Consider the following 12167-nt stretch of genomic DNA (forward strand, 5'->3'; position numbering starts at 1 on the left):
CTGTAACATCTAAGGTTTTAGACTGCAACTTATTGTGATCCTTGTCAATCTTTGCAATCTGCATAACTCTCAAATTTACTGTTAATTGTAACTTTGTAACATGCAGCCACCTTGCTTGTAACTATCCCTAAGCTGCATTCTCCCCTGAGTGAATGGAGAGAGAGTGAGTGTGTGTTTGAAGAAGGCTTGGAACAATGGACCACATGGCAATGAGTCATCACAGTATGGGCATGCTGTCTGCTGGATAAAGGCAAGTCTGGGAATGCTCCCTGATGACAAAGTGAATGAGTCACAGGAGCCATTCTGACACTATATAAAGAGAAGGAGCACATGTGAGAGACTCTTTTCTTCCTTCCACTGATCTTAAGAAGCTCTCCTCCAGCGTCTTTCATCCTAACCAGCTTTCCCAGCCATGATGAGCAGACAGACCCTCCAGGATCCACATGCCTTGGCTCCTTCTGCAACCCATATATCTGTGTAAGTGTGAGAGTGCCTCAGGGCAGAAATGAATGGGTGTGAATGAGTGAGTGAATGAATGGAGGGGTGTGTGCTTGTCTGTCTGGGTATGTGTGTGAGAGAGAGTTCTATCTTCTTTAGCTTAAACCTTTGGTGGCTGCTTTCTCCTCTTCAGTCCTACCTAGTGGAAATAAACCCATACTAGTGTAACCCTGGATGGTCTCCAGTGAGAATATTTTTGGGGTAACACAAAGAAAGCATCCATGCGTGGGATAGATGGTTATATGAAAATAGACATCCTGAAGATCCAGGGCTGAGAACTGATCCCTGCTATCTAGTGTTGGTATGATGGTTGCTAGTGTCACCATTTTGAACCTTCAGTTTCTTACAAATTTATTGAGCCCTTAGAGAGTATGGGACACCATCCTCCCATCTCCTTCTGGGTTAGAAAATACTTGGAATAGAACCCTCTTCCTTGGTAGACTAAGGGAACTAGTTATATTGCCCTAATTAGGAACAGCTGTTGAACTTCTGCTTGTAATTAGCAGTCATGGGAAGAGTCCCTTGAAAAGGGACAGGGAAGGAGGATGGGTGGATGGGAGGTGAAGGGAATGGAGCAGCCCAGTTGGATGATCTCTAGGACCCATCAGTCAGATGTTACATTGGCCCAATGATGGTAGAAAAACCAGAGTGGGTGAGTGATCTGAAGGTTGTGCAGCACAGATGTAATCTTTAAGGAGATCTTGCTCAGACTCCTGACAAAAACTTCTGAGTAGTTAGCTACAGAGCTGTAAAGTTTCTAACAAGTAAACCTTCCAGGCAAATATGTCTAGGCACTTGTTGTCCCCTTGTCTTGTGGCATGGACTGAAATCGTGGGTATGTCCATCTATGACGAACCATGTCTACCAAAGAATTGGGTAGAAGGTGAGAATAAAAAAATCCATTTCTTTTACAGGCACAAAGTATTTCCCTTCTGCCCTCATTTGTGGAGGTGGCAGAAGCCGGTGACTGCCACATGAGATCAGCAGCTCTAATATTGCCTCATCCATGGGGAGTGCGATTTTTGATGTAGTAGATAGTTGCGGGATTCTTAGCAGTGTGCTGTTTTTTTGGACCTCCTGGAGGTCTATTTTCTGAGCACTAGTAACCCATCTGAACAGCTCCTAGAATTGTTTCAAATCATCAGCAGGAGCAGGAATGGTGGGGATGATTGCCTCATCCAGGGATACTGAGGAGTTGTGAGGAGGGATCTCTGCTCTTCTTCTGTTCTTCTCTCCTCCTCCTCGGGTCACTTAAAAGGAGAGGGGTTGGTGTCATGGCTTTAATATGGGGGAGATCTGATAGGTCTACTAGCCAGTGTTGAGGGTGCTGGGTAGTGGCTATGAGAGGACTGTGCATCCCATGGTAGCCACTGTCCTGGGTATGGTGATGGTGGGTACTGCCAGTGTTGACCATACCAACGGGGTAAGGGTGGTTTATGGATGGATCTTAGGTGGCGTGATTCCGGAGGGGGAGGGCGATTTTTTGGGTAGGAAAGGAGTGTTGGGATGAAAATTGACTGCCACATGGTCCTGTGTCCAGATCTCTTTATGACACGGACAATCCTAGTTCTCCTGGAGAGTAGATAGAGAGGGCAAGTGAAGTTGGTGAATATGGCACTGAAAAAACTCAGTCTGCGTGTTCCGCTTAGAGCCAGTGACAAGGTCTGCGCCAATGAACTTTTGTGAGGTGCCGTCTTAGCAAGTGCCAATGGCAAGGCTATCAGTGCAGAGGATGGCATCAGCACGTGCCCATGAAGGCATGTTGGCACAGGTTGTCTCGGTGTCATCTTCAGCACCACTTTCAGTGCCATGTCAGGGATTGGTACAGTCAACATCTGTGCCAAGGCCTTGTATCTTGGTTCCGAATGTGCATACTTATGTGCCATGCTGTCTCTCGTCAGAGCAGTGCTGGAGGTGCCAGGTTTGCTGGCAGTACTAGCCAAGCTAGGAACCAGAGGCAGAAATCTTACCAGGAAATATTTGCCACTGCTTTATCCAATGAAAAGGAGGGATGTTTCTTCGCTGACGCATAAGTTTTGTCCCTGTTTGGTCCTTTCCAGGGGACAGTGGGCCCTCACACAGCAGTTGAAAGGACATTTCATGAAAAAAAAAAAAAAAAAAAGGTCTGAGGCAGTTCTCTGTTGCATCTTGCCTGCATTGTAAGGTTGGAGCAGTCTGGGCACTTCTGGGAGAGATGGCTTTATCCTGGGCATTTTATACACGAGTGTCCATTGGAGACTAGCATTGGGTCTTGACAAGAGTCACACCTCTTAAAGCCTGGGGAGCCAGGCATGTTGGAGTGGGGACAAACAACAGCAGAAGAAAAACATTTTTTTTGAAGAATGAGAACAGAGGTTTAAAGAACTAGGATGATGAGGAAAACTAAATCAACTATTCGTGTTATTTTAGGACGAAAAAGTGGCACAGGCTTGGAGCTCTGTATATTTCTGAGGACAGCAGAGAAGGAACTAAGGTGCCATGCATATGATCAATGGACAGCAATGACACAAGAGAACGCTACAGTGCATGTGTGGCATGACAAGACACTGCTAGGAACAATCTCCGATCGCAATCGCTGGCATGAGGATGTACTGCACCTGAAGTGGAGCATGCACAGGTACAGCACTTGAAGTAGTAGTTCTCTCATCCTATACACAGGAATAGGGCTCATCTACACAATGCTTTGGTTCACACCCAAGGGATATAAATTCTAGTGCTCAGCTAGCCTGTTGTTCACTAACTGTGCCATTTGGACCCTGCTGGCATACACTAACAGTTTCCTTGTGTGTGCTGAGACTACATTAGCACAATGTAGCCAGACAGCCCCCCCGCCCATCTCATCCATCTTATTTGCCTCTCTGAAGCATACAGGGCAGAGAAGGAGCAATAAAATCAGCATAGTCTATGCTGGCTCATCTGATCCTGAGAAGCTGAAAAAACAGATATGTGGAGAGAGAGCGATTAAGTCAATAAGCTGGCCTCGAGGCTGCGAGAACTGCCCCGGCTGGCACCCATGTTGATTCGAACACACACACAGTCCCTGGGAGAGGAATTTCCCACTGAGAAAAGAATCCCCAGTAATTCCAATTTAGTTATCGCTTTTACAAGTGTAAATTAAGTTCACAACTACCTTGTAAGAACTGGTCTCACAAAAGACAGACCAGCCCCATTTGGCATGACAGACAAGAAAGAGAAATACATGACCCCATGAGTATAAAAGATGGGTCCAGCACACACTCACTTTGAGTGTCATTCTACCCTCTACCTGCTGGTCGAATTAGGTGTTTGACCTCCCGAGGTTCTATGGGGACGCCCACCTCGTATTTTCGTCTTTCCTAGGAATTGAGGGACCGGCCCTGGCCTGACATGCTGGAGTCGAGAGGCACAGAAGGGGGTAAAAATTGTACCTGGATGTGGTCCTCTGTCTTAAGTGTATACATAGAAAGAGTAAGCTGTTACGTGGTACCATTATTTCTATTTTTCTATATCTATATTTTTCTTTCTTCTTTGTAACCATTTTTAAGATCTATATTTTGCTAGTAGTTAAGAAATAGAACAATAGCCATTGCAACCATATGATTTATAAGCTTCCTCAAATAAACCTGTAACTGTTTAAGTTTTAACCTGACTCCTTCAGTTGCTGTAATAGAACCAAGCACAATTTAAAAGAACTTCAGCCGGTCATAAAGGGACAGATATAGGGAGAGCTTGGGCATTTGGATTTGTGTCACACCCAGGTGGCAAAATCCATTGGGGCGCTTCTCATCCTCCCCGAGGCTGCCCGCTGCGAAGGAATTATGAATTCTAGCAGCTGAAATCTGAAGTGTAATAAGCTCTTCCTGTACACTCATTGGGGCGCCCATCAACCTCTTCCAGGTTGCCCACTGCAAGGGACCCCGGTCTCAGCAGTTGAAGTCTCGTGTATATAGTACACACACACACACACACACACACACACACACACACACACACACTGCCCTGACCGTCGGCTGACACACATATAGGGAGGAACTGTTAGTGGGGACCATGATGGCTCCCATTAGGCATTTAGTCACAACATGCTAGTAACTACTAGAATGTACATCCCTCTAGTGCAGACTGTGTACGGAAGCCCACAATAAATACAGACATATCTAACAGTAAGTTAAGTGGAAGGCTTACTTTAGTGAGGCATCTGTATAATGTTCAGTTAGGAAAAAAAGGCATCCTTTGATATTACAGGACAAAGTATTACCACCACACACAAAAAATCCACAGGGAGAGATGAGTCAACTGCTTTGTAAATCTCTAGTGTATATGTAAAGTTCATAAATCTAAGACACCCTTTGTAGTTGAATAACACCTTATGAACTTTTGGGTCAAGACAGACAGTCTTCTCACATACCTCACTATACAGTTTTCAAGTCAAAGGACACTGAAAGTATTAGGGGCTGTTTTATCTTTGTTGCATTCACCAAAAAACACAACAAAAATTTCCAAAAACTCGCTCTTAAATCAAGAAAAAAAAGTCTTTATTTAATATCCACTAAATGAAAACAAATCTGAGAAATTTATCCATTCAGAGCATAATATAGAAAGAACAAGGACTGATTAAAATACAAACGTGCATGCTTAAATATGTCTAATTTGGGGTGAAGGGATGACGCTAGTGTTTATGAAAAGGTTGTTACTGGAAATTGAAAAATTATAAATCCACCTGAAAAACTAAGGCTACTTTTGTTACCAGTACAAATGAGCATAACTAAATGATTAAAGATAAATATCTCTCTCTTTATTTGTACATCTTACAGCTCTAGATAGATGGCCTGTTTCAACATTTCCCCTCACGTTTATATGAAAATAGACAATGAAAATAGACAGAGAAAAACATTTTAAAAATAGGATAATGCTAGCTGGCAAGCAATTGAGAGATATGAAATTATTCCAAATGTATTTGATAAAAATCAATTAGACTTCAAGTTGGTGCCCTTTAAAATGTAAGTGATACTTCTCCTAAAGACTCTAAAAAATGACTTAACCTAACTCAAGAGAAATCCCAATGCCAATGAAAGGTTTGCTTCAAATAGGAAAAAATAACGAAAGCTTCAAAAATGGGAAAGAACCAGTGTGGCTCTGCAAAACATTCTGCCTTGAGACATCTTCTGAAACCTGGTTAGTAAAAAGGCTATTGCTTATTGCATAAAAATCTTCATGGCATCTCCCCAGGACCACCAGATAAGTATCTACAGCAGGGTAAAAATCTGGGTCTGTGGTGGTCTTGAGTAGTAATAATAAAGATAACAGTTTCATAAAGTCCTCCTTATATGAAAGATAAAAAAGTTCATAAAAGGATCCCTGCAGAGAAAGCTGTTGAAGATAACCAAGAAAGAAGGAGCTACTGGGGTCTGGGAAATGGGGCAGCCAGGACAGAGTAGCAAGTGATACTCCACAAGGGTCTGAAAAACCTAAACACACTGATCAGCAAACCTAAAAGTTCTAGTAGGAAGGCAGTTAATAATGGAAAACAACAAGTAAATTAGCAGGGTGAAGAGGGCCACCCTGAGGCTAGACAAGAGAATAAATATGGAATATCACTGTTGCTACCACAGGAAAAACAACCCACACAGAAGTCAAACAGGCCCGTGCTAAATCAGCTTGGAATGAGAGAAAAAGCAAGTCCATGTAATTCAGTGCTTCTTTAGGGAACAGGAATAACATGGGACTCTTCATTTTCACTTGACTAACTTGAGCATTTAAACTGGTGCAGAGACATTTTAATATAGTTCACTATATGGAACACTCATATTGTTACAATGTGGAAAACAGGTGTTAGCACTCCCAAATTCCATCAGGAACACGGTACGGTGCCTTATGTAGCAAATAATACTTCTGATCAGCCAAGATTTGTCAACATTTATTCCTCAATATCTTAATTATTCTGACAAAGTCTATCCTCCACTCTGGCAGCGCAAGTCCTGCAGGTGCCATTCGGGATTTTCACGCTAGTGACATCTCAGAGTCAGGAAAATACAGAAGTGGCATGCCTTTTCTCCTCACCACTTATTGTGGCAGTATCTTTTTTTAGATGAGATATAAAATATAGGACACAATATTCTAATGTGAGGTAAGCAACTTACGACTCACAGGCCAGATTGTGCCCTCAGCTTACATTTATCCAGCCCACGGCAAGGCTACACCCAGCCCCGCGCACAGCAAGATGACCCAACCCTCACACTCAAACCCCACAGCAAGTCTCCGAGTGTTGGCCCCACCAGTTGGCGCCACCGGCTCACTCTGCTGCTGGGGTAAGCAAGGTGAGTGCCACTCCTCCTCTGTTTCTTAGTTGGGGGCCAAGTCCGTGAGGTGGGTTTTTTTTCCCTTCACACTTATGTGATAGCCAACTGATTTTTTTTGGGGGGGGGTGGGGTCGGTCATCCTTGACTGAAGAACGTTTCCCCATCCCTGTTCTAAGGCCATATTTGGCATTATTACTTTTCTTGTAATATTCTCCATCCCCTAACCTATGCATCCTAACACTTCCTTTGTTTTATTTCAACTAAATTCAATTCACTAAATTGACCACGATGCCCAGATCTCTACAGTTAGGTATAATTGTCAGTTCCTCCCTTAGGTGGTTGTCCATGACTTGAGACACCTCTCCACGAAAGATACAGGTGAGCTGTCTCAAGTAAAGCTACCATCATAGCTAAGTCTGGTGCACTGCTCATTTAGGAAACTCCTTCACTCATCACAGACGTAAAAGAATTCTAAAGATTTTAGAAGGAGCTGAGGCAGTAGCAGTTTGAATAGCAGATGAGGGAAAGTTCATGTTCAACGAAGTACTTCAGAAGATCAGAAGTGATATTTTAAAGGATATAAATTTTGGAAGCGTAGAAATATATAGAACAATTTTAATATTAGACATAGGCAATCCCAAATTGTCTTTGATATATGGATGTCACTAAAGAACCCTGCTTGAACATCTGCAATTAGATACTGAAAATTCTATGTGCAGAAAAGCACTCAAGAATTGGCTGAGATGTGCTTAATGCCATTTTCTAGCACAGGGACCTTTTAAAGATACACTGCTTTCCATGCCCATTGAGAACTTCTGACTAAAGAAGTGTTAGTCACAGCAGGACCTAAACAGGGGGCCTTATAACACTTTTTGGTAACCTAGCTTTAAAGAGAGATTAATATCTGGATGTTATGAGACCTCCACAATTCCCTCAATATAAAGATAGAAAAACAGGCTCACCCCCTGCAAGAGTATCTTTCTGGGGACACCTGCTTTGTTAAGCAAGAACTATCTCCAAAATTGCCAGTTCCAAAAAGAAGTCTGATCATATGAAGCTAAAAAGGATCCTCTGCCTGGAAAATATTTGCACTCCTATGAAGAGCTGAAAAAAACCCATATATATTGACAGGATATGCCATTTAGTTCATGATAGATAGCCTGTGTCTATCCTCTCCTGGACAAGCCAGAAGAGGAGACTCATACTTCCTTGGAGAATCCTCTAGTGGGAGAAAGTTGAAAGGTATAAGACACAGCAATTAAAGCCCATGAAAATGGAATTCTAAAAGGAAATAGAAGCCAGGAACTCAAAAGCTTAGGTTTCCCAACAGAGATTTGTTGACCATCTTAATTTGGTATATGGTAATGTCTGGTTAAAGTCATTTCTGCCTTGTATGTCATGAAGACTGAGGATCCTGCCAGTCATAATCCAAAGAAGAGACCTCAATGGAACAATTACTGGAGAGCAGCCCTGGAAGCAGGGGTGAAAGTCGTCTACTTAAGCAGCGCACATCATGCTAGTCCCATAAATCAGGTATTTCCTTTTCTATACTTCAGAGGCTGTAGTCACGACACTGAAAAAGTAGCTAATCTTTGAGGGAGTGGAGAGTCTCCCAGGACAATGAGAAAGAGCCAGAATAAGTTGTAAGTATGAGATGTGGGAAGAAAAAAACCCCAACAGTGCTTGCTTTGCCTGAAAAAGAAATCCATTGTTAAAAATTGGTGGAGACTTAGCAGCAAAAGCAGTTTGGAGTTTGGTTCTTTTTTAACCATGTAATAGATCTTCAGATCCAGTGGGTGTTTTCTTATTCGTGACACACCTGGGCAATATATCATGAGCTATAATTGTTCTTTTTATATAAAGTTCATATTTACACCCTGTCCCACACTTCCTTTAAAGGTTTTTAAGTTAGATATTATAGAAGCAGTGTATTATCTGAATTTAGATAGTACTCACTTGTCTGCTAGCTTCAGAAAACAAGTTATCAACCTCATCAAAAACAAGGTGACAAACTCTAAGTAATATTAAGCTATGGTGTTCAAGCAGTCTCAAAAGGCTGTGTGGTGTAGTTACAATCACTTCACCTATATTTTAAAAGAAAAAAGTTAATATTAGTTGATTTGTAATGTTTTCTATTTTCAAAAATACTATCATCAATTAAGACATTACTGTTATCATAACAATCAGGCCATTTTATTTAAGATTAATAGCAATTATCAATCTTCTCAAATTTTCATGTAGCCCATGGTCTCAGTCTTTGGCATCTGGTCTGGAAGAACAAAATCACTGAAAAACTGTCCTAAAGTGACAGTAAAAGATCCTGCCCCCAATGACGAGCAATTCCTGAGTGACGTAAAGCCACAATAGGTGGTCCTATGCTACCCACACCTTAGGTGCATGCCAGAAATGGAATGATAGGAGGGATGCGGTGGGAATGCAACTCCCAAAGGAGCTTAAGAGCAGTATTCTAGAAAAAAATAGTTACTTGCCTATACCTGAGCTGTTCATGTTTTTTGAGATGTGAATCCTATCATGTATTCCATTTAGGTATGAAACAAAGCTACAGTACTTTACTTAGCAGTATCCATCAAAGCAATTATCATGCCCTCTGAAGCGAGTAGCCACTACCATCACTATACATAGGGAACAGTGCTCTTACCCTCCTGCACATCAGAACCCAAGGCTGGAAACTCAGAGGCAGAAGTGAGAGTTGTGAAATATACATAAGCACCCACATCTCAAAAATACCCAGTAACAGTACCGTTAAGTAACTTTTTCCTGTGCGTGATTGCAGGTCTGTATTCCCCTCAGGTGACCAACATGCAATAATGGGACAAAGTAAGGCTCAGAGTCTACTTGAACAATGACTTCAGAACTGACTTCCCCAGATTTGCATCCAACCTAGGTGTCATGGTTATCACATTGTCTGGCAAACATATACAGTGAAGATTAGGTAGCACCCACACAAATGTCCAAATTGAAATACTGCTGAAGGAAGTACAGCCGCTCCCTGAGTTACGAACAACTTACAGACCAACACTTGGTCCGTAACTCGAAGTGTTCGTAACTTGGATCCCATAGAGTTACATGGAAACCGCGCTGTTCATAACTCGGATCCGCTTTTACAACCGCTTTGGTTGTAAGTGCGGATGGTCGTAAATGGAGGTGGTCGTAACTCGGGGAGCGGCTGAAATCAAGCCCTTATGGAATGAGCCCTGAAAGTCTGTGGGGGAATGGTTAGAGCAGGGGTTGGCAACCTACAGCATGCGTGCCATGAGCAGATTTTCAATGGCATCTGAGGCAGGAGCTCAACCCTACTCTTCCTCCCCTGTGCAGCAGGGAGCCTTCGCCAGTGTTCTCTTAATGTGTGCGCCTACGCGGTGACACACAAAAAATTCTAATCTTAGACTGCTCACCTGTGCAGCAGCATTCACTTTCCGCCTGCTCCTGGAAGATGAGCGTCATGGCTGTTCCTGCTGATGAGGATGGAGACGGTTGAGGGCCATGTTGAGGGGATGGCTGCTCGGGTGGCCACTCTGATGGCCAGGGCCACGTTGAGGGCCAGCTGCCACTGGGGCTGAGGCCTGCCTCCAGTGTGTTGGCCCTAGAACACATAGCGGGCAGGAAGGTTGCTGCTGTGGTGTGTTGAAGCCATGGCCACGTGGGTTGCTGCTGTGGGTGGGAGTGTTGAAGATGCCGGTGAACAGATTGCTGCTGGGGAGAGGGTTGAAGCAGCAAGTGGGTGGGTTGCTGTTGCTGGGGATTGGAGCCGCGGGAAGTCGGGCGGGTTGGAGACAGCAACAGGCCCGCAGCTGCATGGGGGGGGGGGGGTAGGAGGGCTGGTCAGGCAGCCACTCTGGCGTGCCGTAGGTTGCCAAACCCTGACTGAGAGGCTTCTGTGCTCCTTCAAGTATCAAACTATGAGCCTGAGATTGGAGAACTCAGCAAGGCAAAGCAAGCCTAAGATCACACTAAAAACAGTAAGATCTGCATCTTTATTTATTAATAAATGAAGCAGCTGCAAATAAAACTATTACTGACTTTTAAAAGTATCACCAGCACACTGATCCATAAACAGAAGTGAGAAAGTTAAATCTTGGCACACCACTTCTGAAAGGTTTCTGACCTCTGGGTTAGAGCCACTTCATATGCCATAGTTGTGATAAGCAAGGGGAGGGGGACTCCATTTACTGGACTTTCCAGCCATTCAGTTAACTGAAGTCTTTTCTCTATAGCTAACTCTTTAGACCCGTGGTCACCAACCAGTAGATCGCGATCTACCAGTAGATCTCAGGGGCTCTAAAAGTAGCTCTTGAGCCATCTCTGAACTGCGTGCCTGCACAGTACATTTACATTAGATTTCCTCATTTGAGGAGCAGCTACTCACCGAGCAACAACACAGGTGAGTAGCTGTGAGGAATGGTGGGAGCTGGGAGGTTGGGAGCGCTGAAACACCCCATCAAGCTGACTGTGGCTTTCAGCTGAAAGCGGCTACCCCGCACTCCAGCTGATCGGCAGCTTCTCCTCTGCGCTTGCCCACGTGGAGCTTGGTGCACCCTGGCTGAGTGCCATGGCCAGCTGGCCGGGCAGCAACTTCTCTTCCCTCTAGCCCAGCTGCCCTGTGCTCAGCCCAGGGAGGCTGTGTCTAGCTCCAGCTGTGCTGGAGCAAGCTTCCCAGGCTGAGCGCAGGATCACAGATGCCCGTCTGATGGACTGTATATGACTAGCAATCTCAGACTACAACCCAGACTTCAAGACACTGGCAAATACTGTTCAGTCACAGGTGTCACACTGAGACTTTGTTATTGGAAGAAAAAAAGGGAGTTACTCACCTCGTGCAGTAACGAGTGTTCTTCGAGATGTGTGTCCCCGTGGGTGCTCCACTCTAGGTGAAGGGTCGCCCTGAGCCGCAGATCGGAGCTTTTCAAAGCAGTTTTCCCCCTGTTGAGCCACGCATGCCCAGAAGGCGTCTCGAGCCCTTCCCGCCCTCTGCAGCGCGCGGCTCAACCCCCTCCCTTTCAGTTCGTCTCCGCCCGAGTAATTTAGACTCCGTGCAGAGGGGAGGAAGGGAGGGTCGTGGAGCACCCACGGGGACACACATCTCGAAGAACACTCGTTACTGCATGAGGTGAGTAACTCCCTTTTCTTCTTCGAGTAGTGTCCCCGTGGGTGCTCCACTCTAGGTGACTACAAAGCAGTGTTCAATATATGGCTGGAGGGAGCCGGAGTCAATGTTTAGCGGTGGTAGAGAGCACCACTGTAGCTACTGCTGAGTCCTGTGTAAGTTGCGGTAGGATTGCATAATGTCTGGCAAAAGTGTGATCTGAAGACCACGTTGCTGCTCGGTAAATATCCCTTAAGGGGACATTGTTCAAAAAGGCTGTAGAAGCGGCC

The 12167-nt window shown here is 44.4% G+C and overlaps 1 protein-coding gene across 7 annotated transcripts in view; it reads right to left on the reverse strand.

The window, feature by feature from the left end:
* The window catches only part of TDRD12 (tudor domain containing 12), a 234520-nt gene that overhangs the window by 124281 nt on the left and 98072 nt on the right, over positions 1-12167 (reverse strand). For all 7 annotated transcript variants that reach the window (XM_075940127.1, XM_075940126.1, XM_075940125.1 and 4 more), the window contains one exon: positions 8730-8857. In XM_075940127.1, coding sequence (XP_075796242.1) covers positions 8730-8857 — 128 coding nt within the window. The remainder of the gene's footprint in view (positions 1-8729; positions 8858-12167) is intronic.

Source organism: Pelodiscus sinensis, chromosome 12 (assembly GCF_049634645.1).
Source record: "Pelodiscus sinensis isolate JC-2024 chromosome 12, ASM4963464v1, whole genome shotgun sequence".
Taxonomy (NCBI): Eukaryota; Metazoa; Chordata; order Testudines; family Trionychidae; genus Pelodiscus; species Pelodiscus sinensis.